Source organism: Anoplopoma fimbria, chromosome 2 (genome assembly GCF_027596085.1).
Source record: "Anoplopoma fimbria isolate UVic2021 breed Golden Eagle Sablefish chromosome 2, Afim_UVic_2022, whole genome shotgun sequence".
In the NCBI taxonomy this organism is placed as follows: Eukaryota; Metazoa; Chordata; class Actinopteri; order Perciformes; family Anoplopomatidae; genus Anoplopoma; species Anoplopoma fimbria.
This window is the reverse complement of record NC_072450.1, coordinates 5381004-5406864: the sequence shown is the minus strand read 5'-3', so window position 1 is coordinate 5406864 and position 25861 is coordinate 5381004. Positions and strand designations below refer to the sequence as shown.

At 40.9% G+C, this 25861-nt stretch overlaps 1 protein-coding gene across 1 annotated transcript; it reads left to right on the top strand.

Annotated features, from left to right (window-relative positions):
* The first annotated feature begins 15654 nt into the window (after positions 1-15654).
* lrrc4cb (leucine rich repeat containing 4C, genome duplicate b) lies at positions 15655-17550 on the top strand. The gene has a single exon (XM_054619653.1). The coding sequence runs from the start codon at positions 15655-15657 to the stop codon at positions 17548-17550; it is 1896 nt and encodes a 631-aa protein (XP_054475628.1).
* Positions 17551-25861: the final 8311 nt, after the last annotated feature.

Genomic DNA, 25861 nt, shown 5'->3' with positions numbered 1-25861 from the left:
GGCGGATGTGTTTACTTTGGGGTTTGTTGCAAGCCCACTGCATCGCATACACACGCTAAAAAATAAGAATAATTTGACTTAAACCTCCACAATATCTTTAGCCATAAAACAAAATGATTTCTTTTATAAAAATCATAAATAATTGACAGTACAAATTGCACAAATGTGCACACATACAAGCACATGGCTCGGGGTCATGTAGGCTTGACTCAAACAGCCGCACATGAAAGGGGAGGAAAATCCAGCTACATCAGATGAACAATAATCAGCAGCACAGCAGCAGCAGGACAGCTTCGCCTTAGGCTAACCGGGATTAGATATAAACAGTGTCAAAAGTGTAGAGATAACCCAGGGTGATGTTAACTTGGGATTAAAGCCCAAGGTTAACAGGCTAAAGACACATGTAGCGTAACACGATGTCTGGACCGTAGAGCATTGGATTTACGCCGGTGAACAACTGCAGCTTGATCCACAAAGGTGAATTTAAAGTCAAAGATAAAATGAGTGTCTTAATTTCATAGACAATTACCATCACCATCTTCATGTTATGTACATTAACTTTACATTACGACTATATAATAAATCACAAAGCTAAAGTACTGCAGATGCATGCACAATCTCATGTTGGCGTTTTAAGAGGCTGTTGCAGTTGTGGTGAGAGAAGCTTCCCCCATAAAATGATGTGTGTTGTGCAATAATTACATCAGAATCTTTGTGGATTAAATTCATACAAACCTTTTTCAATGAAAAAATAAATAAATAAATATCCGGATTTCATAGAAGGGAAGAGGCCTATTGAATCCCACTGAGATCACGCAACTCATTGTGGTATATGACACATTCATTTACTTGTCATGTATGAAAATGTGATGTGAAATGTCCATTAAAAAATAAATAAATAAGGAAATCGGAACACCAAGGACAAATAAGGACAAACCAACAGGGAGACACATTCTGGCAGAACACCAATCCTTAACAGCTTATTAGCATGCCAGCAGAGAGTTCCCTACATGTACAAATAATGATGGAAAAACAAGATGGACTACCTACTGTATGCTGTCAACACTGGCTACACACAATCTATCAGACATCAGCAGTGAGGAAACTAACACAACACGTTGCCCAGCACAACCACTGCTAGTTTGTTCAGCAGCTGCTTTGGTCGATAATAAAACATAATAACGCTGGGTAATGATTATGATCATCATCATCATCAGTGTACAATCCAAAGTTAAAGAGACGCATAATGTTTGTGTTGCAACAAAACAGCAGATCCCAGGCCTTCCAAATGACCTTGCACAAGCAGAACAATAACACGGCTCACGGTGATGATTTGTGATCCTCTTGGTAGATCTGAGCCTTTACGAGGGAGGCTGTTTGTACAGCGTACATCCATCTCGTACAAAATTGTTGACTGCCACTTGAATAATTGCAATTTCCCCGCTTTGATTTGTGACTGACTTTAAGACGGTGTCCCAGCGAGCGTCACGCATTCGCCGCCGAATTATCAAAAGCAGATTAACAGAGAGAAAAGAAAAAGAGGAGGGAGAAGAAGAGCAGCGAGAAAGAGAGAGAGAGTGAGAAAGAGACAGAGAGAGAGAGAGAGATATCAAAATCACACCGCTGAGAAAATGTCTGCTCTGCAGCTTTCATTTATTGAGTCCAAATATATTTGATGGCGGGTATTTTTAAACAGACCTTAATCCTCTGTTCACCCTTCACCGTGAGGCAGATAATTATAGTAATCTGGTCGAAGGGAATTTAATTTTCCAAGCTGTGAATCGTTGCAGTGGGATTGACTGCTCGCTTTATGAAAGGAATTTATAGAGTCCTGCAATTTTGACAGTTGATGGCAACACATGAGCAACATGGAAAAAAATTGCTCAGGATCCACTTGTTCATTTTTTGAGATAATAATTAGCCACATTGCCAGCCGTATAATACAACACGGCACAAGGCAGGGCTCTACTTTTTAAGAAGAATAGTTGAGTAGTACCTCATTGTTCTTTTTGTTCCATATAGAGGTGAATACACTGCCTTCGAAGTAGGACAGCCTAATGGCGCTCTCCTAATATTCACTTCAAATAAAAATTCGACTTCTAGAAGCTTCGTGTCCTATGTTGGGAAGTTTCTTTTGAAGATATTCTAAGTGGAAGAGAGATTTAAGATCCTCCCATTGTTGCCACACAGGAAGGGGCTTGTAATGTACACGCCGCTCGCGACCCTGCCCTTGAGCAAGACAGCGATTCCCCACTGACTTTTGCTGCCGGCTCCAGGGGCGCTCTGTGTGAAAGTGACCCGAGACTCTGACCTCCCTGGAGGGAACCAAGTGAAAAGAGAGCTGCACTGCGGGGGATCAATGGAAGTATCACACCGTTATCACTTCAGTCAAGGAATTTGGGGCCGAAGGGATTTGAGCTTTGCATTTAATCCTTGACCAAGGATGTGAATGCTTCAACTGTACGTTCGTGCATGTGTGAAGCTGTGATCAGAAGATGAATGTATGTCATTTCATGACAAAGATTGGTAATTATTAGTTCAATCTTGGTCAAAGGACGTTTGTGTTTCGGGAGTTGATGAATACTAAAGAATCCATCTCTTTATTATTTATGACAAAGAATAATGCAATTTTTCCCCTATAAATAACTATAAAGCTTTTCCAAAAAATAATGCAAAATATACATTCCAGTGTTTCCCTTATACCAGAATCAGAACCAGCTTTATTGGCCATGTATGCGTAAGCATTCAAGGAATTTGACTCCGGTTTCTTACGCTCACTCATACAAAGAAACAGACAAATAAAACAAAACAGAAATACAAGGAGATCCAAGAGGAACTATGGGTAAACATTTAACTATTATGTACAACATTTAAATGAAAATGCAGACGTATATAACACAAAAACACAAAAAACAATGACAATGAAATGTAGATATAAGTGCAATAATGCAGTATGCAAACTGCTAGAATAAATATGTGAAGGTTGTGACAGGATATTTTATGAACATGAGGAAGGTGAGATGTATGTATATAATGTAGAATTAAAAAAATTTGAGTTTAAAGTTACCGGGTTATTGCACATGGATTTGTACCAGACAGAGGATGAATGATTAACTGTTCATGAGGGTGAACACACATTCGTTCTGCAGTGGAGCATCGTGGTTAGTTCACACAGTCGAATTTCTGTTATCCAAAGTCCTTTGAACAAGTGAAGTGAAGATAACGTGCTAACGGATTATGTGTTTTGGGGTTTTTAGCGGTGCTAAACCAGAGAACATTTTGTCAAAACAGATCGGAGATGCTGTTTTGACCTCATTGTTCTCTGTAAATGTAGTGGAGGGAGCACTGCACCAGATAATAAATATTCAAAGAAACTTAAAAGTGTTGAATTGAGAATGGCATTTGGTGTGGTGTAAATGTGATAGACGATAAAGAAATGCATATGGTGAAGCCTGTGAACTTTACACAAACTATGTTTCCTCACAGCTTTCATCTCGGGCATTTTTTAAGACTCTAAACAGATTATGAGTGCTGGTGTCTGGCCTCAGGGTGGATACACTCAACTAGACATCTCCGTCCGAGTAATCCATCACTTGCATAAGACCAGTAACGTCCACATTAAAATGTTTTTAAAGATCTGCTATACCAACATATTAATATTAGCAGTCAAGAGCACCGAGTCAGCTCAGGCAAGTCAGAAGGAGCATCTTCTTTCTTTGATTTCCACATTTTTTTTCTCTCCGAAATAAACACATCATTAGTTTGCACTGCTCGCTGTGACATTTGGTCAAGTCAAGTGAAAAACCCAATGAAGCAAAGCGAAGCAACCAGTTTCAGCCTTCATTTTGGATCGGGAGAAAAGAAAGCATAATATTCAACGGCTTCACGCTTCATCTTTTTGGTTTAGCTGAACCTGTTAAGGCGTATTGATTTGGTATTAGTGTGTGTGTGTGTGTGTGTGTGTGTGTGTGTGTGTGTGTGTGTGTGTGTGTGTGTGTGTGTGTGTGTGTGTGTGTGTGTGCGTGAATGTATAATTCTGTTCCTTATTTTATCGACCTTTTAGGGGAGACACTGCTGGTGAATAGTGTTGACATTTAATCTAATAAATATCACCATTAAACTCCCCCAGTAGTTTACTTTCGTTAAGACAATCATTATTTACAAGTTATTACAAGTTTTACGAAATTGTAGGTTTAAATATGCAAATGAGGCCTTATCTAATGGTAACTTTTGGTGTATTTAGGAAAGGTCAACAGACGCAAAAAGACAAATTGCCGTGCAGTAACTACTCAAATGGGTTTTTTAGTTGTTTCATTTCCACTGATCTGAAAGAACACATGCTATGGAAGAAAAATCAGCCCAAAATCTCAAAGTTGACCAGCAAGATAAAAATATGTTTAGCCTTAGAAGTCTGAATTAAAGCCCTCTCTCTTAGTCATAGTGCTAGTAACAACTGCTTAAAGCCAAAAATATCTCTACAGTGGCTTAATCGAGCTGTTTTACCACCTACGTAGCTACCTTTCTCCAAGACATATTTGTTACTGTAATTACCCAACATAAATGTGGCCTAAACATTATTCAGATTCACACATTTAATCCGTGTTTCGGGAAATTGTGTGAAATTCCTTGCGAGCCTGTGTCGACACCGATCTACATTCCGACGGTGTGTCGGCATGGGGGGGGGGGGGGGTGCTATACGCGACCGCACACATTGTCTCATCATTGCACTTATTAGAGACGTGTGAATGACTTCTCACATACTGATAGCTATAGGGCAGAATCCACAGGAAAGGCTTTCCAACCAGAAACACAGCGGCGCGGTGGTGGGCAGCAATCTTAAACAAAAGAACAAAAGGCAGCGCCGCTTATGGTGCCATCTGTTGTCGGTATCCTGTCACCACCCCCGATGTGAACACAAAACCTCCAGAGAGAACTGCCTCCAACTTCTCCTATTCAGTCAATTTGCAAACTAGAATGGCCGGAATTCATTGGCAAATAGCTGTGACTGAACAGGGGACACTTCAGTGAACTAATCCCTCCGAGCACTCTGCATTTTTCAGGGAGCGGCAACCTGCCAAGATGGCCATTGAAGCTACATTGCCATTGTGTCATTTTTTAATGCAACACTGTTGTCTTTTCTCAACGTTAACAATGACTGACATTGTGTCGTCATTTTGGAGGTATTTCCACTGCAAACACAGGAAGGGAGAAAATCAAAATACTTCCTACAAATTGCTTACTAAAATATATTTTTTTTTTTTTTTTAATCCCTGGCCATGAAAATAAATTGAAATATATGTGTTTTATCATGAAAACGCAACTACCTGGCTCGCTTTCTTAAAGCCTCCGAAACCTTAGAGGAGTCGCATTCAATATGTTATTAACACATTTAGAAAGAGCCAAGTTCCACTGATGAGGCATAAAATGTAACAAGGGCATCGCTGTGATGTGGAGCCTTTTTGAATTATATATTTAATAATTCATCTTTTAAAGCTAAAAAAAAAAAAGTGTTGCGAGTTCACTGGGAATTCTCTGGCTGGCGGTACAACGTGTTCACCTACATCACCAGTCCCACGGATCCTAACTGCTAACGCGGCGGTCTGTTTAACTGCAGCTTATGGGGGTCTGTGCAGCTCATTATTTTGCCACCACTCTGTGTACTCACCTACCGAAACCCCCGCCTGCCGCCTGCTTTTTCCTCGCACTGCATGTGTTCCCTCTGTTTTCTGATCATCGAAACCAAGAACCTCCCAGTGCGAGCATTAGTTTAAACCTGTGTGTAACCAATTACCAGGATTGTCCCCCCTACTACCGTGAGTCATGCAAACATACTTTCACCGTGCCTTGTTTTTCCATTCAGTGCAATCGGCCTTGACTCCGCCACGACGCCCCTCCACCTACTATTGGGCAAATCTCGCAGCTCTCCTTTCGGAGGAACGCATTCGTGGGAGCAGATTGGTGGGCCGTGTGAGTGACACGAATACTAAGAGTGCCCTCGCATTCAGTCAGTCTGCCACCCAGGGCATCCTGTCTTAATCCCTTTGCAGGGACCAGACACAGCCTTGGCAGAGTGCATCCGAACATGGAGGTCCCTGCAGATTATTTAGCCCATGCAATTATCATAATGGAGGCAGCGTACGGTAATACGTGAATAGGAATTGAATTATCACTTGAAAGGTGTCTCTTTACCCTCGCGCTCGCTGCCTGTTTTCCAGTATTGGCACAAGATAGCAACCTTCCCCTACTTGCCTGGAATGAAAGCACATGAAATAACGCGCGGGGACTCTGAGCTTTCAATAATGTGATACTCTTAACACAAGAGGTGACACAAAAGCAATTCCCAGAGAAACAGTTGCACTCAAGTATACGACTTTGACACTAGCTGCTCCTACTCAACATCTTTGATACAACTCCAATTTCGAGAATTTACAGATGTGTAACGTCTTCCTTTCCCTTGCTCTTAAGCCAATGAGTTACGTTGATATTTAACATGGACATATCTTCCTTTTAAATCCTTATAGAACTTTTTACATGGTAGTGTGATACTTTAAACCTTTTTTATTTCAGTTATTTAGCAGTTTTATGGAAAAAAAACGCAGAGTTGTCCACTCACTGCTTGGATTTCTCACTCTTCCAAAAAGTTTGTAGTACGTGTCATGGCCGTTTGGAAGCCATTTAATAAACAAAAACAAACAAAATATGCCTGTCAGAATTCAGTAGCCAGGACTGCAATCATCACCCTATGGGGCAAAGTGGCTGGATGGCTGATAATGATGATAATAATAATATCACATTTCTCATCAGAAACAAGAGATTCATTTTAAAACCAATGTCTTTCGTACCGTTGTCTCCGACATAATACCTCAGCATATTGCCTGATAGCAAATTAAAATGTGTTTATAGGTTTGTGTTCTCACAGTGATTGCCTGCCCGACTGTAATTCCAGATGGCAGTTTGATAGCTTTCAATTTTGCCTTTCTTTTAATTTAATCCCGCTCCATCACAGACGGGGGAAAAAATGAGCCTGGTCATCCAAAAATTGCGATGATTTCCAGTAATGCGCCCGTGCCATCTGGAAGCCCTGCTGCCCCGAGGGGACGGTGGCTCCGACTCAGGTCCGAGGGTCAACCGCACCACCTTTTGCTTTTTTTTCCATAGTTCACAATGAAGAGATTATAACAAGAAAACAAAAGGCCTTTTAACCTCACATTCAGCTTTGAAATGCTTGGCAACAATTTGGGTCCCAAAAAAAAAAAAATTGCAGGACTATTGTCAGTATATTGTGTAGTGGGCTGGTTGGACTCTAGAGCAGAGGTATCACACTCATTCTTGTTCACAAGTGGTGCCTCATGCAGCCCAATCTGATCTGAAGTGGGCCAAACCAGTGAAACCATTACATGAGAAGCTACAGATAACAACACCTCCAAAGGTTTAGAAATGCAAGAAAAGTGCATTCTGTTCACAATTAATGAACAATCCATTCACAGAACAGATGATGAACAGCCGGAGATGCTTCGCTGATCTCTCGGCTACGACTAAAAAAACAGACAGCTGTTTCCTCAAAAACCTGCCAACAAATAATGTTGTCTCCTCTGTTTCTCAGCTGTCCTTGCAAGTTCTTGTATTTTTTACACCATGATGGGTTTGAAAGTGGTGCCGAATATTATTCTCCTTGAGAACTGAAAGGTGCTTTGAACACAACAAGCACACTGTCTTCCTGTGAACAACGGCCCACGCTTGACGGTGTTGTCATGTAGCCTGCACGTAAGGATGAGGGATCTAAAATAGCGTATCGAGATTAGGACTTGCAACTCTTTTTAGGACGGCACAACCCCCAGTATACAAATAGGAGGTTTTTTTACTTTTTTCTAGGTCATCCAGTGGGACGAATTGGCCCTTTTGATTGGCCGATTCTGGCCCCATGACTTTATATTTGACACCCTGGCTCTCATGGGTGTCAAAAGTGGATGGATGGATGAATTTCTATACATACTATATGTCTGATCCATATACCTATTATTGGGCTTTGAGCTTGAACTCTCAGCATAAACCTTTCTGTCATCCTAAAGCTTAATCAATATACGTCTTTATAATAACATTAAATGAAATCACGTCGGAAACAATGAAGTGACATTCTATAAAGGCTTGACTTATTGTTTAGAATATTATGTAGTATTTGCTGTAGGGTCGAGTCAATGTATCAGTCAGTTAGTTTTCATGCTTTTGTGCCTCCTGGGGTCCGACAATCGATTAAGGCGGCTTTAAAATTAAAAAGGAGCCAATGGAGATTCTTTATGAAAGCGCTCAGAAAATCCAATTACGTTGTTCTATTGAACTGTCCGAAATTACTTCGAAAAAAGTATGTGGAATTTAAACATTCCCTGGCTGTGTGAGGGTGAGCAAACTGAGTAAACACTTTTGGTTTGGTCAGCTTTATTAAATCTGGAGTGTGCCTGCAGTCTCCGTAGCATCCTGCACCCTATAGCTTAGCATTCCACCTCTCGCTGACCTCCTTGGCAGCCATCCATTCACAAAGCACTTTATCTCCCCACAGATGGGGGGGAAAAAACTTCAGCATAACCCACCAGTATGACCTTGCTTATATGTTTACCCTTTTTTTTTTTCTTCTTCCATTTCATGTCTGCATCCATCTTTCAACAAGACATTATGTTGCATGCATTCTAGCTCCCGTACAATCAGGATGATGTTACCTTGAATCCACTAAAAATGAAGTATTGTGCCTTCACACAGTTGTACTTGAGTACTTTCGTCAGGATGGATTGTTACTTTCATTACCTTGAAAATGAAATATTGCGGCTGCCGTCGGTCGTACTTTGAGTCATCTGATTTAATGCACAGAAATTGTTTTATGTTTGGTTCCATTCGGAGGTGATATAACGATTTCCCCCATTCCTCATTGGGCATTGCACTAAGTAAAGTAATCTTCTGTATTGGGTTTATAAAGCTAAAGACATTAACAACACTAAAATGTGGTTTGCATCATCCTCTCTTTTACGTAGACTATGGTGCGCTGCAGCAGTGGCCTTTAATTATTTTAACAAAGGAGGGTGAAGCAAAGAGAGAGCACATTGCCAGATAACCTTGTTTAAAACACTCACTAAATGAGACAAATGTTAAAAATCTATTGTTTCAAGGCATTGTTCCTACAAAAACCGACCCAACCAAACCAGATGATAAAGACAAAGGCAAATAAAAAAAAAGATATATATCAGCAGGAAACTACAGATATGATTTTAGCACCGCATGTGACAGCTGCAGTAAGGTCTGTAGACTACACAGCCTGGGCTTACCCTAGTTACAGGCAGAGTTTAGAATTGGCTGCAGCAAGCAAGCCAGTGACAACACTAAATATATATATATATATATATATATTTATATTTGTTGGATAACAGCATCCCAAGAGGGTGAAAAATGTTCAAGGTAATACACTAGTTCTGCTGATCTGAGACTCATCCAGTCAACGGTCGGGGCCATCATTTCTGTTCCTGTTAAAAGAATAGAGTTTGGCTGATAAGTCAGCAGCACCCAACAGCATGCTAGATTTATGACCTTAACAGCAGCACTCTGCGTACTGAGGCCAGGGTGGGGGAGGGGATTTGCTCTTTTTTCTTTTTTCCTCCAGGTAGAGCAGAGCCGGAGAGTGAAACACTCTTCAGTCTGCATGTCAGAATGAGGCAGCAGCAGTGGTGGCCGCTCGGTATGATGGGCTCCACAGCAAGATTTAAAAAAAATAAAATAAAACACCCCAATGTAAGACATAAAGCAGCACACGCATTTTGAACCATAGCACACATTGTATCGGAAGCTTATAGCAAATGCTGCCGTTGTGTTTTATTCAAATCATTATTACTGGATTTGCTTAATCTTAATAATTATGCTGTATTAATCTGTCACGGCAAGAAAAATCATCAAAGACCATTTGTCATACTGGGCCACGTTGGACTTTTTTTTTCTAAATGTGAGACAATTGAAAAATGAAACACAATTTTTTTTTGTTAGCTTAAAGCTAGGGAAGGTAATGTTGAAACTCTCTTTACACCCTGACAGCAATCAAGAAAACGAATGCAATTAGTGGCTATTCATTTGACCCAGATGAAATGATTGGAAATGCTACATGATGGTCTACGACACATATGTTTACGTTCATAATGATATTTTTGGGTGAGTGGCTTTGGTTGGAGGGCTGAAACGACTTTTTCTCGGTAGATTTAGCGACCTTTGGAGCTAGTGCTGCTAGCTTTTTTTTTTTTAAATAGAAAAGAGTTGGCAACACGGGCTGGGTTATTTAGCTTGATCATTTTTAAAATGTAGTGTAATCTTGATGGTTTCTCTAATATTAACGACCCCAGCTTTGATCTGATGCGTTTGATCGGCAATTTTTTATTTTGTTTAGTTTTAGTCCATCTTTAGTTTAATTATCAATGTATATGCCCATTATAGTGTCCAATGTGATGTATTCAAATTGCGTCTTTTTATCAGACACACAGTCCATAACCCAAAGAAATGTTGTTATCACATGTGACACAGACAGGAACAGAAAGGAAAATAGATGCCGATTCATTTTCTGTAGATCAATGTATTGATTCGTTGACGAATTGATTTGTTGATTTGATTTTCTCCAAGACAGTTTAAAAGATATTTATGGCAGTATTCCATATTTTTTCTGTACTTCTTTGGGTCAGCAAACCCCCTAAAAACCCCACATTATGAATTAATTCTACTAACAAGTGTTTACTGTGTAGCCAAAGCTCAATATATTTAGTTCCTTTGTTCCACAGAGCTCCACTTTTGTCCAAAAACTACAAAAAAAACAAATAATTGTTGCACTGTGTGACATATTCCTTCATACCAACAAACATGGGTAGTTTATTTTGAGACAGTTTTACATTCTCACCAAATGTGTATTTATCTGCAGCCTAAAATAGTCCTCTATTAATCCATTTACTCCTGTTTGTTTGAACTACAGTTCCCAGCTGTTTTAGGACAGTACTGAGCATTTCGGACCTGTTTCCAAAGATATAGCTGTTCAATACAAACAAATAGGCTCCGGGCTGAGTGCCAACAGGCGCAGTAGGAAAGTCAGTAAGTATTGACAGATGGACTAACTCAGCAGTGGTTTTGGTCTCTTCCTGGGATTTGTTGACAATAATGAAAATGTTGGATATCAGAAGCCTTACCTTTTAATAATCACTCTTGCGTTATGAACATGTTCAAATATGTCGTATAGACCAGTGGTTCTCAAATGGGGGTACGTGAACCCTTGGGGGTACGTGAAGGCGCTCCAGGGGGGTACGTGAGATTTAAAGAATATATATTTAAAATTAGCATCCATTCAAAAATCCTTTAAAGATTATTATTTAATAAATATTCAATAAAATATAAGTGTAAGTTCATAAACTGAATTTAATGCAACAATGCAATCGTCAGTGTTGACAGTTTAATAAATCAGACACTGATGGCAGAGCGCTGTGTATTACATCTTTATTTCAACCAAAAATGCTTTGCGCTGGTTAGGGGGTACTTGGCTGAAAAAGTATTTCACAGGGGGTACATCACTGAAAAAAGGTTGAGAACCACTGCTATAGACAATCAACAATGAGCTAAGATACATAGCAAAAAAACCTAAGTACTTCTAAGTACTATCTGTAGCTCCTAGGCACATTGGGCCTCATGCAAAACCACTCATACGCACAGATTCATTTTAAGTGACATGTAAAAGTGATTTAGGGCAACTTGCCGCTTTTTGAATTTTCTCTTAAGTACGATTGCAATTTATGAGTCCAGACTGTCATGTGCAATTAATCCTCTGTTATCCAAGCCTAAGTTTTTTAACTAATGGATTGTATAATTCATTACTTGAAGCAATTCTGAGCCTGAAAACTCTATATAAATGAATTATGACATTATCCTCTTTGACTGCATTTGAATTATAGGCCAATATAATTCTTCATTTTTTAAGATAGCTTAAGGATATCACCATTAGTTTAGATTGGCTATTGCTTTTGTACAATTCTTCATTATCAATATGAACATCTCAAACTGCAAACGACTTAAATTATTCGAAAGCCTCTCGTTGTAGTCATTGATCGCCTCGTTGTGGCAAGACGTTTTTTATACCGAAACATTTCATTTTTGTATTTCCGTGACAGTCCGACCATCCGGTGACACATTAACAGCACTGGTTATTTTTCCCTATTATTTTGGCTTTAGCTGTTTCTCTTCATTCTGCTGCTGACGTGGTTTAAAAAAAAAAAAATCCTTAATGGATCTCTATAAGCAGGATTTCAATATAAGACATATGGGGCAGGACGTGTAGCCTTAGGTGGTATAATGGGGGCGTACATTATGCAAATGTTCTATTCTCACGAACAAACAGGTGGCATTCATCATGTTAACGCTTGTAAATCTCACAAGTCACACTCGTACAAGCTCATCGCATGGAAGAAAGTAAGAAGTTTGTCTGCACATATGCTTTGTACAAACCAGATGGCCTGAGGTTACAGCATCAGCACAAACGAGGACACAACAAGACATGCAACCAACGTATGCAAATGTAATGAATCAGTAATGTGTTGAATGAATAAGCAAAAGGAGATTCAGTTCAACAGACAGCCCTTTAAGTGGCCACAGGCTTCTTTATCCATCACGAGGGCCACAGATCACATCCCTTCATTTTTTAACCCACTTCATCAGTTTCTAACCCACTGGATCAACTGCAAATGTCTAATAATACACAATTTCACTTAAATGATTTGGCCTTTGCCTTGAAGTCGTGTGCCACACATGAGATTAGCAATTCTTACACTGCTGAACATTTTCTATCTGATTGTAAAAATGCAAATTGGGACATTTTGTCATTTTTTTTTTGCTGTCGCTTGGTTGGAATAATCTTATTGTACATAAAACAGTACAAATCCCCCTCGTAGAACTCTGAGGGGAAATGTTTAATATGCCAACAAGCAAAGACAAACATCAAAATCAAAAAATGTGCCTGCAAAGCAAGTTGCTCAATAATGCAACATTTCTTGTTACGTTTCATCCTCATAAATGTATTATCTTTGTCAATCTAACTTGTGTGGAGCAGTGTTAACATTTTTCTTCTTGTATATTCGTGCCACAGGACTATTTTTTTTTCTTTCTTTTGGAGTTGTTACCTCATTTCTTAAATTGTAGACATTTGGTCATTTGCATTATAGACTTCTAAGCTTGCTTTCCCGCTGTGTGGGAATGTCCAAGCCTACACATTTGGCTAATTGGAGTGGAATGTCGTTGCTCCCAGTGCACAACACTGGCAAGACGCTAATCATTTGACATTGTAGTTTAAGTGCTCTTTATAAAAACCTCCTTGCTATGCTTGAGACGCAAGTTACCCTCGCACTTTTCCAACAAACTCATTAGAACAAACAGATTTGGCAAATCACAGTGGTGTCGGAGATAATGCCAGTGGCTGCTGGTGCAGTGAGCAGCAAAGTAAGGGTGGGTGTGTTTTTATGTTGCTGGCAGGATTTGAGATGTAAGCAGCTACTGCTTTCAGAGGCTGTGAATACATGTTGAGCGTGCCTAGATGGAATTAATCCACTCAGTGTTGCGCCGACAAAAGGGAGGAAATATGTTTGAAGCAATTTTTTTTTTCTTCCTTCTGCAATCCCTTTTATTTTTATGAGGCATTCTGTGCTGATGAAATGTATTCAGATAAAATGTTTTATTAGGAGGCCATGTGGTCGAAGCTAAAATTACTCCGTGAATGGTAGGTCAACATGCTCATCGCTATCTTGCAATTATTCTTATAGCATTCAGGTGGAAATGCAAACAGAGATGTGTTACTGGCAGCTGATATGTATGATATTTTCTTCTCTTAGGTGGTAGTTTAGGAGATGGCTACTATAATTCCAGCCAGAAAAAATGAGCTCCTCCTCATTCAATCCGATTCCCCCATCAGAGGTGCATCTCTCCGCATCCTCCCAATGCTTCCAAACCACATGCAAGGCTCATTTCTACTGATTAAGCCAGCCACTCATCCTCACCGGAGAACACTTCCACCTCAGTTCCCAATTTTCACAGTTTAGAAAACACCTGTCATAATAGACTCCTTTCTTCTTCTTGCTAGTGGGATGATGGAAAGAGATGATTAACGGACAACTTGAGATGGAAGAGTTGGAAAGAGACAAGGGGAATACTTAGACCTAAAGGACCCAGTAGGCAAGGTTAATGTGCTTTGCTCTTGGCAAAGACGCTGACTGCACCGAAGAATCACTGTATCACTGAATAGAACAGCGTGTTGCCATGCTGTCACATTTTATAATTTCCAGATATGTTTGGAATACAGTGCGTATTGATTTATTTGTAGGTTGCTGTCTTTGCAGGTAGGAGACAATAAGGGGTGCTAGCAACACATCAACACTGCTGTGTTGAAGTGGGAGGTACATGCTGTACTGTATGTCTATTGGTCTATTTTTATCTTGAGCACACTCAGGCATATTTTTAGACATTTAGGCTGAATGGAATAATCTAATCTAATTGAATCTAATCTACAATAACAGAGTAACGAGTTTCTTGTCAGTCACTTGATTTGGGAGATAATAAATCCTGCTATAGTTATACAAGGGCAATATCAGGCCACACTATCGAATCACACTATTTGGGAGAGATTTCGGTGCGACAATAAATTGGATCATAATGAAAAGTAAACAGCTCTGCAATACTGCTTTGGAGTGAAAAAACGCATTAATCATGAATCAATGAAAAGTGTTGTTTTTGTAACCCCAGGAAATGAATCACAGATAAATAATTTCAAAGGCAATAAAAGGATGGAGATTATAGTAAAGCGTGGAAATATAAAAAAATGACCCTCATTGTTTTGTCACTGGATAACATTTATCACTGTCTGAGTTCATGGATTGTTGTGTTTTACATCAAAATATAAGCTGTTTAGTATAATTTCAGGCAAGAATAGTTGGAGTCCGTCTTTGTTTGCCCGTGTATGCATGCATTGCACAGCTTGCATTAGTTTTTACATTGTTTTTAGCATGTACACATATTCTTTACAAATAAGACCTGTTTGTGACAATTATGGAGTGTAATGCTAAAATTGCAATGTGAATGTTTGCAAATGCTCTATGACTAAGGCTTTGCGTATTAAATTATTCCAGGATCCCAATGAGTAAGGGGCTTACAAGAACTTGCTCAGAATGATCAAAGTTCTCAATTTTCATTTTCGAGTCTCGAGTGCAGATGCATCAGCTTCTGTGAAGTCTGGAAATCTGGGACAATCCAGGGTTAGAGAGCCAACAAAAAGCTTTTCTTATATCCTAAATCCAGGCAGCATATGACAATCAATTGAAGCCGTTAATTCATCTTGCTCTGGTTTCTTCAACATTCTATGCACATTGTACCGTTTAAGTAGATTAGGTCTGCAAGTAATTAATCTGTTGACAAGTTCTTGATGAATTGAACTTTATGTAGGAAAGAAATGGTGGAAAAACACCTTTTATAATTTCCCTGAGCACCAAGTTGCATCTTCAATTTATTTGTTTTCTGTCAGTTAATTTTCTGCCAGTTTTATCTGTTTACTCAACATGATTCTCTCTCTTTGTCTTCTTTCTGCAGAGAATACAAACAGCAGATGAACTATGAATGCTGAACAAAATGATCTCCTCCCTCCAGCGCCAGACAATGCGAGGTCGTAGGCTGAAGGGGGCGCTGTCCAACCCCCTCTTTGTGCTGCTTTTGGCCCTCCAGATCCTGGTGGTGGCTGGGCTGGTTCGCGCTCAGACCTGTCCTTCCGTCTGCTCATGCAGCAATCAGTTCAGCAAAGTCATATGCACCCGCCGCAGCCTACGGGACGTCCCAGATGGCATTTCCACCAACACCCGCTACCTGAACCTCCAGGACAACCTCATCCAGGTCATCAAGGTGGACAGTTTCAAACATCTGCGCCATCTGGAGATCCTGCAGCTGAGCAAAAACCACATCCGCAACATTGAAATTGGCGCCTTCAATGGACTGGCCAGCCTCAACACCTTGGAGCTCTTTGATAATCGGCTTACGACAATCCCCAATGGAGCATTCGAGTACTTGTCCAAGCTAAAGGAATTGTGGCTACGGAACAACCCCATCGAAAGTATACCATCTTATGCCTTCAACCGGGTCCCCTCGCTCCGAAGGCTGGATCTGGGGGAGCTCAAACGTCTCTCCTACATTTCGGACGGAGCCTTCAAGGACTTGAGCAACCTGCGCTACCTGAACCTGGGGATGTGCAACCTCAAGGAGATCCCCAACATCTTACCCTTGGTCAGGCTTGAGGAGCTGGAAATGTCAGGAAACCAGCTCTCCGTCGTCAAGCCCAGCGCATTTTTAGGATTAGTGAACCTCCAGAAGCTGTGGATGATGCACGCCCAGGTCCAAACTATCGAGAGGAATTCCTTCGATGACCTTCAGTCACTGGTGGAGCTCAACCTGGCGCACAACAACCTCACCTTTCTACCACATGACCTCTTCACGCCGTTGCATCGCCTGGAGAGGGTCCACCTCCACCACAACCCTTGGAACTGCAACTGTGATATCCTGTGGCTCAGCTGGTGGCTGAAGGAGACGGTACCTGCCAATACTAGCTGCTGCGCCCGGTGCCATTCTCCTACAGTCTTTAAAGGTCGCTACATTGGGGAACTGGACCACAGCTACTTCCAGTGCGATGTTCCCGTCATCGTGGAGCCACCCAGTGACTTGAATGTGACGGAGGGCATGGCTGCGGAGCTAAAATGTCGTACGAGCTCGCTCACATCCATCAGCTGGCTCACGCCAAACGGCTCGTTGGTGACACACGGGGCTTATAAGGTGCGTCTGTCTGTCCTCAACGATGGGACACTGAACTTTACTAGCGTCACAATGCAGGACACCGGGACTTACACCTGTATGGTTAGCAACACAGCGGGCAACATTTCTGCCTCTGCTGTGCTTAATGTCACTTCTGTGGAAAACAGTGGGGTGACCTATTTTACCACAGTCACCGTGGAGACCATTGAGACCCCGGGGGATGATAGCCAAACGCCGCTTCCCCCGTTTGGCTGGACGTCATCGTCCACGACGAGAGGTACTCCCGTTTCAACAAGGACCACAGAGCGGACTTACACAATTCCAGTTCTTGATCCGGATGGAGAGGGAGCCCTCAATGGCCTGGATGAGGTGATGAAAACCACCAAGATTATCATCGGCTGCTTCGTGGCCATCACGCTCATGGCTGCTGTTCTGCTGGTCATTTTCTACAAGATGAGGAAGCAGCACAACCAGCAGGATCCCGATGGCCCCGCGTCCTCCATGGAGGTCATAACAGTTGAAGAGGAGCTCGCAGGTGTCGCTGCCATGGAGAGGCACCTATCGCTGCCCCCTCTGGAGCACTACAACCACTACAACACCTACAAGAGCTCCTACCACCACGGCCCTATGCTCAGTACCATACACAGCTCAGCCACACAGGAACCTTTACTGATTCAAGCCTGCTCAAAAGACAATGTACAAGAGACCCAAATCTGATTTTGAATTTGACTAAGCATTCAGTATCAGCAGTTTCATACTCGGGAGTACAATGGACCAAAACCGGAAGTTGTAAAGGAGTCAAAATGACATTGACTTGACAAAGTTGATGGCAATGAATCAGCATTTGGCAAAGGGACGACATATGATACTTTAACAAGTGTCTTTACAAAAACAAAGATTATTTATTAAAAGTATGTCTAGTGGCTAAATGAAGAAAAACATTTTGTGATAGCTTTTTAGCTCATTTTATTTCTCTCTCTCTCTCTCTCTCTCTCTCTCTGTGTAATACTGCACAAGGGAAGGAATGGTTTACAAAATGTGAATATGGAATGTATCAAATGCAGCTAATGTGAATCCACTGCAGAAATTGGCCTTAAACAAAAAATAATGCAATGCCATGAATTGAATACTTGATGTTACCTGATATTATGTTTTGTTGAAGGGCATAGCTATAGTATTCATAAGCATTTATGAGCAGTTATTGTTCGGCATACCATGTCCAATGGCGGGGGTTTACGGGAGACAAAACCCAAAATGGGGTTATTTTCATTGTCGTCATATTCGAGCTGTCACTCAACGCGAAATGGGATCTTTTAATGACACGGCTCTGGATGATATCGCAGTGAAGCCAGCATGCCTGAGGAGCAGAGCAGCCAAATTAGTAACTGTGCATTTCCCCCGTGGCTCCTAAACAACAGCCATACATCCTTCACTTTAATTAAGATAAGGTTCTTGCTCCCACTCCTCCTCCTACCTGCCTTTTCTCTACACTTCAACCTTTACTACTTCTCTCTCCTTCTACTCCTCCTCTCCTCTGTCTGAGTGCTTCATCTTCCCCGTCTCCCCTCTCTCTCCTTTTTCCTCCGCGTCCTCTCGCTTCTTTGATTGTCTCTCCTTCGCTAAGCTCAGGCACGTTCCTCACCCCCTTCGCCGTGTCTCATTTGTCTCGCTTTATCCGCCGGCGCGTGCCGCACGACGAAAGAATATTGCTCGGGAAAATGAAGGGGAGCATAAGGCTGCAGTCTGCAGCCTCCCTGTTAACCCAGTAATGATCTACGTCCACTCAGTGTCGCGTTACCTTGCCATCACCCCCGGGGTCACACGAGCTCAGGCGCTGATGGTCCATCTGTTATACAGATAAAGAGGCAAATGAGGCTGCTTTGTAATGTAGTGTGACCCTGTCAGACGAACGCAGACCGGGGCTAACATAGTCAGTGAGGCAGTTAGGGAACCTGCAACAAAATAAGAGGAGATGGGTTATAGCTCATTAATCTGTATCAGCAGTTCATTTGCAGACGAACAGAGGAAAGCTGATAACAGAACAGCAGGAGACTTTTCCACTCTCTCTGTGCCCTGACATCTAACAGGGGGTAGAGGCCTTTGATATCCCAGCAACTCGGTCTCATTTTTTTTTTTGTCGGTGAAAGACGCGCCCACTTTGATGTTGCATCATTTATAGACCATCAAAACATTGTTTCTCCTGTAGTCTTGTTTACGCTTTCCCTTTTTTCCACTTAGTCTTTCAAAGAGGAAGGCTTAAGGAAGAGGGAGGCAGGGATGAAAAGTGAAGAACAGTGGGTGGGGAAGGTGGGGGAGCCGGACCCACACTGACCATGAGGGGTCTTCAAACAGATATATTGCAGATATGAAGGGAGAGGAGCGGGAAGAAAGGAAAAAAGATAAGGAATAAGGAGGCAAAACTAGCCATCAGACTGTCGCCATGGAAACAGTGACCTTGTGCAGAAAGTAAGAAGAGGTAGATGCCTTTCGCTTTGGTCTCCGCGCAACAAGCATATTTTAATTTTCCCACTGGCGAGTTCACAAATGCGACAGATTTATGGGCCCGTTTGTGTCGTTGGCGTAGCGGAGTGTGTATTTACAAACGGCCTCGATGAGATGTGACCAGCGCCTGACGTCACCTTTTTGCAGGGCAGTTTCAGTTATTCAAATGAAATATCGCTTGCATGTTGTGAAAAATTTAACACAGCTGTCCGGCAGCTCCTCTCACCTTTATTGATTTCCGTCTCGGTAAAGACAGCTACCATAGCTTGAGGTGTGAGCATAATAAAGCACCGTCACTCACACGAAATTCACGCTGCTTCGTATCAGTCGGTCTCCTTAATGTATTCTTTGATTCTATACAATAACAGAATGGCGGACAAAGGCGGCGGAGGTAAAATATACATTTAAAGACAGGTCGTCTCTGGTGAGGTAGAGAGGGTGGAGCAGGAACAATTCATCGGCAGCCTTTCACTGGGCGTTATGAACGACGAGGACAGCGCAGTCAACGGTCTCGTCATGGAGTGAACCATTCTTTCCCTTTCCACTGTTTTCTTTTTTCAATGCTCAAATCCTTTTCAATGCTTTTGGTGGCTTAATGATTCAATGTTGACGCTGGCTACAGTGAAAAAAAAAATAAAAAGGTTGAGATTTTTTTTTTTTTTTTTTATATATATATATATATATATATATTTGGGGATGAGGGGTTGTGAGCTATTCATAATGAATGGAATATCTCTGTATTGGTATTTGCTGGAGTCGGATGGATGTACGAGGAGAGATATTTGAATGCCAGTATGAAATTAAGACTGACCCGCAGAATGTTGGACTTGAAATACCAGCAGAGTGAGCTTGATTTTTGTGCAAAACCCCCCCCCGAGCCAAGGTGATCAAATTCTTGTGTGTTATTCTGCCAACTGTCTATGTATAGGGAGGGTTACTGTATGTGGGAGTATTCTCTCTCATTTTTGGAGAGAATAATCATCAAATGGTTCAATTTCTACAAAAAAAAAATATTTTCAAAAACATTAATGCAAAAAAAAAAAGATCTTCAGATCGTAATTTTACATGTGCTTCAATTGTTAAAAAAAAGACAAAAAAGCTAAACAAAAACAAGAAAAAAAAAAACAAGAGACTGTGCTTGTAAGGAGTCCAACTAATTTCTCTGAGGATGATGTTCAATTATTGATACCTGAGATTGTAGTTCATACTGTACATGAATACAAATAAAAATTGCAATTCTTTTTTTTCCAATAGATTTCATAGAATGTATTATTCACGGGGAAGTTGTCATCATTTTGCCGCCTTTTGTCCCATTTGCACATGAAAACTCGTATAAAAACATTCAAACAAAGACGGATTACTAAGCAGCTCCCGGAATGCTGAACTGAGAAGAATGTGCTGTGAAGAAATGTACTGAGCTTATTTTATGGAGGTCAGAGGAGGGAAGTAGAGAGGAAAAGGAACTGATCCCTCTATATTATACATGGGAAGTTGGGTTCTTTTATCTAATTTGAATCACGCCATCTGTCTGACAGAATCATTTGATTCGTGCGGGGGCAAATTTGTGAATTTCATAACAGACAGCACAATAGAGTGCTGAGGAGATGAGGGATTTTTGTAGGTCAACTCCAAGTTAGTATCGAAATGGATCCTTGGACAAAAAGCCAATGGGATTTTTTTTCCATTGGATTTTGGATTATTGCAAGTATAATACGCTCTTTCAGACAAACACAAGATTATAATATTTACAGTTTTTAATAGTCTTCACAAAAGAACACCACTTTTTAGATTTTTAAAGCGTGAATGCAATCGGCAGAAGTAAAAAACTAAAGTTAGGCTCACATGACAACGAGGCGGTAAAGCCGGACTAGCCACTTGTTAGGAACCCCCTTTTTTAAGAAACATAAAAATACTGAGGTATTTTATGTCCTAAAACAAAATGTTAAAGTCTCCTTAGCTTGTGTTAAAAAAAAATACAAGCCTACACTACACTCCCCGGCATTTCAAAATGCATCAAACAATCAATCAATTCAACTGAATCTCTGCAGGAAACAATAACGATTTGTGTGGAAAATAATAAAAAAATAAATAAAAGGTACAACACTTCAGTGAAGAGACTGCTTTTCATCATGACATCCCTGCTATCCAAATAGCACAAAATGGTTCACAGTCACAATTGCCTCTGGGATTGCTCCATTTCATTCAAAGAGCACTTGATGGCTGCCCGGCACAAAAATGTTTTTAGGCAATTGGTGCAGGCTTCATTCAGACACCTAATGGTATGTATGGTCAGCCTCGAACAAAGGGATCATTAATTCATTCCCTAACTGATTACTATTTATTCAGGAGATGAAACACTCAGCCTCGGGGAAGTGATGCCGCACCCAATTGCGAAAAACTGAACGGTAATCTCATTGGTTTCCAGACAGCAGTAGTATGTACACTGTAGGTGGAAGATTGGAAGTACATTCACAAGCAGTGAATCAGATGATCATTTATTTTCCATGGGTTTAGAATCGGATGTTTTTTCACACGCCTTTACTTTTGCAGAACTTCCATTTTTATTCCTTTTCATTTTCAGTGTATCGCACTCGGATGTAGCTCTGTATCCAGAAAAAGGGCAGAGTCAAAGTACTTGTGAGCATAATCTGACAAGGAGAGAAGAAAAAGGAAAAAAGAAAAATAAAGAGCCCAGGCTGCTCCTCTGTGGCTTTGAGGCTGTGTGTGTGTGTGTGTGTGTGTGGTGTGTTCATGTGCTGGTGTGAAGAACTGGTCATCTAAAAACTAAGAGAATCGGACTGAGAACAGGAAAACAAACAGTACGGTCATTTGCTTTAAGGATATTCAGAGTGTGTTGTTGTTTTTTTCCATTGAAAACACTGCTGTTTATCAGTAGACAGTCAAGTCTTCGATGTTGGAGGTACCTGTGGCACATAAATACACAACAACACAGTCAGCGTAGCACGGAGCCGCCCCGCTGTGGACTTTCTCAACCAGATAAAGAAAAACAGGGGCATTCAGACCAAACACCAGCATAAAGCAAAACATCACCAGAGGCTATGGTACTGTGACCGTGTTGCTACGGGGAACGGGTTAAAAACAAACATCATCTAAAATAAGTGACAGCAAATCCACTCCAGGTTCACCACAGGTTCACACAAAACCAGAAAAAAATGAACCATCAGCAACATTGCACCAGAAGAACTGACATCTTCTGCAGAGTCAATGTGAAAGTGTAATATCTAATTTCTTTAAATATCTTTTTTTTTTTTTTTTGCGGAGAGGTTTTTACTACTGATTAATAATTATATACGTTTTCTTAAAGGAATATGTCGTACTGTAAGGTCAAAGAGAGGGAGAGACTCGATAGTGCAACATAACAATTGCTGCATCATTGCTAGATAGTTTAGAATATCAGAAAGATTATGAAATGTCGACTAGTATATCCAGATCAAAGGATTATCAAACTTTTAAATACCACACAGCGGTTTATACTCCTTTGAGGCAGATTGTTCAGCTCTAAAAAGAGGTTCACAGAAAGGCGTTTATGTTTATGAGGAGTTTCTCGGTTATGATCATATTAAGGAAATAATAAACATGACACTGTACATTTACTACAACTGGCAGCTTAACTGCTAATTTCTTTTCCGCTTCGATCGCCCGAAGAGCTAACGATAACTGCACATCTTCATTGTAACCTCTTTCCATTGCGAGCAGCTTTTCGCTGTGAGCGGTCGTCCCTCTTAACCCTGCTCACTCCGAACTGAGCTAATCTAGAAAGCAGAACAGCTACGCTACTACGCTTTTCTGTTGAATCGCTTGGCTGAAGAGGAGGTGGAAGGGTCAAACAAAAAACGGTATTTCACCCAGGAGATCGCTGTTCGTGTGAAACAAGAAGTCAACGTTGATTTATCCGTCAAGTAACTTCCGTACTTAAGTAACGTCACTTCTATGAGAATTTTAACCAAAAAACACAATCTGTGTTTTTGTTGCCAAACCAAAATAAGTTGTTTCCTGTCAGGACGGAAGTTTAAAAAGAATGTATGCAGGTAACAAGCATACCTTGAAACGTGTTGTCCGTTTCCATATCTCGAGAAACGAAAGAGGGCATACAAACAAAATGTACTGTGAAGAATGAAAAAGACAACGAGTATAACCGGCAAAACAGCAGAAAACGACCTCCACGATGCAGAGGAGGAAATGTAATTATCTGTAAACTCATGTCTAATTTTGTGGACTACTGAAATATCTTTATAGAAACACTGTCAAAAAACTATTCCAGTATGAAATGCATTATAAAGAAACAAAGGTGGAATATCATGGAAACAATTTGATTTGGCTGGCAAAATATTTGCCCAAATGTAGATTTTTAAGACCCCCAATTTCTAAAGAATTTTAAAATGAATTGGCCTTCTTTGTAAAAGGATTACGTATTTGTGATAGACATAATACCCAAACCAGCTATCCTCTAATTTTACGGCCTGTTTAGTGCAAATGTCCGCTTTATGAAAAGCTCTGATCGGGGGGTCTAGTTCTAAGAGAAGACAGCCAGGTTAAATGGACCACCAGCAAGCTGTGAAAACAGATGGTAATCCACTTGACTGCTGTTGTCTATAATCAAGAATCTAATAACACCTGTTAAACAGAACACAGGTGGACAGAGAGAGAGAGAGAGAGAGAGAGAGAGAGAGAGAGAGAGAGAGAGTATGCACAGACTGAAAGGTGCGAGGCAGAGAAATCCTTTATGGACTGTGCTGGTGGCTCAGTTGCCTTAGGCTCAAAGCATGTAAGTGCATCATCTTGGTTGTTATCAGGCCTGGAAAGCTTGAAGCTTGTTGCTTCCTCTCTCTCTTTCCACCATAAAGTATCCAATGAAACAGAAATGTCAACAAATATAGTTGGAAAGAAATATTATGGAAACAGGGGGCAGTAAGATTTTTAAAGCATGCTTTAAAAATGCTCAGTTTTTAAGGCCATTTCTCTGCCTGCGCATCTTCTTTTCATGGGAGAAATACAAGACACATGACCTTCTGCTGGGATTAATAAATGAAATACAAAAGAAAATATGATAATAATCTGCAAAATCTAGTTTTGTATTCAGTAACTGAAGTAGCCTCATTTCTATCATCAAGAGTGAGTCAATGTGAAACAGATGTAGGCCAAGGCCTAAAATTGTGTTTCCAGGCTCTGATAGTTGCCTCGCAATATAGTTTGGCATCTCTCGCAGTTTTGGCAGCTTTATGCCCAAAGTAGCTACAGACGTTTGTCTGCACAGACTGGATAAGAGAGGGAGCCAAGTGTATTATGATTTTTATGGAGAAGAGAAGAGGGAAAAACGTTCATGTGGCCTCAATGCTCACTCTGAATGCGTCTGTGTATTTTGTGTGCAGTTTTGTGTGTGTGTAAGGTACCAGATGCTTTCTTTATTTGATTTGATTAATATGCTAGTTAATGTATAATGCAATAGAATATCCGACAGAAGCAAAGAACTGAAAAACAGATTAAAAAGGTAACATCATTCTGACTTTTAAAAGGCTTATGTGGCAGCACAGATACCGAGTTGTACAGTTTTTATGCTACAAATTAGAAGTTCTGTTCAGTCACAGCTGAACAGGAGCTGGATGTTTTCCGTTTTCACAGATACTGCAGAGAGAAAAACAACTCGGAGACCTCGACATTGGAACGTATGCGGTCTATAATGGCAGACAGGACGGGGATATGGCAGTTGTTCCTATGAAACTGCAATTAGGAGACACAAGAAATAGCTGCATGTTGCCTTGACAGCAGCCAATCCCGCTTCCACCTACAAGACATCCGGCGCTACAACAAATGATCCAAGGTGTGGATTCGAGCAAACTGGCAGCAGCGGCGGAGGCCTGTGGTTGCTGCTTGCGACTCGTGTGGGCTGGAAATCCAAATTGTATGTTGCAGATCCAGAAATGAGCTCTCCTTGAAAGAGGGAGCTTAAAAATGGCCTGCCGATGTTGCCCTTTGGGGTGCGAGAAGATATCTGCTTTCCTTAATCTGTGGTAGTCTGTGTGATTGTTACTACAAAAACCACTAGCAGGCTAAATCTGACAGCCTGAGTATCATCTGATGAAAAAAATATAATGCTTTTATGTATTTGGGACTTTTCATGGGATAAGCATAAAGTGAATTTCCAAAGGAATAAAAAAAAAAATTAAAAAAAACATTAGAATATTTCCAGACTTGTATTCCAATATTTCACATTGGAGATATTGTGCTGCACTTGTTTTCTCCCTATCGAAGCTACTCCTCAGCTGTATTTACATGCAAACCAACCAAACAAGCAATGCATAATGTTAAATGGCCTATACAGCACACTATGGCAATTATTTCCCCCCGGCTTGTATCGAAATCAAAATTGCTTTATTTGAGAGTGCAAGGGAGCAGAGAGGGAGCGCCGCTCGGCTAATTGGTGCTGACAAATTGGAAGCGAGTCACACAAGACAAGATTGACACATTCCGTGGAGGACAAACCATAACAGGACCTCACATGTCGCGC

Excerpts from the sequence above, each read along its gene's own strand:
- lrrc4cb (XM_054619653.1), top strand. The coding sequence starts at position 15,655 with ATGCTGAACAAAATGATCTCCTCCCTCCAGCGCCAGACAATGCGAGGT.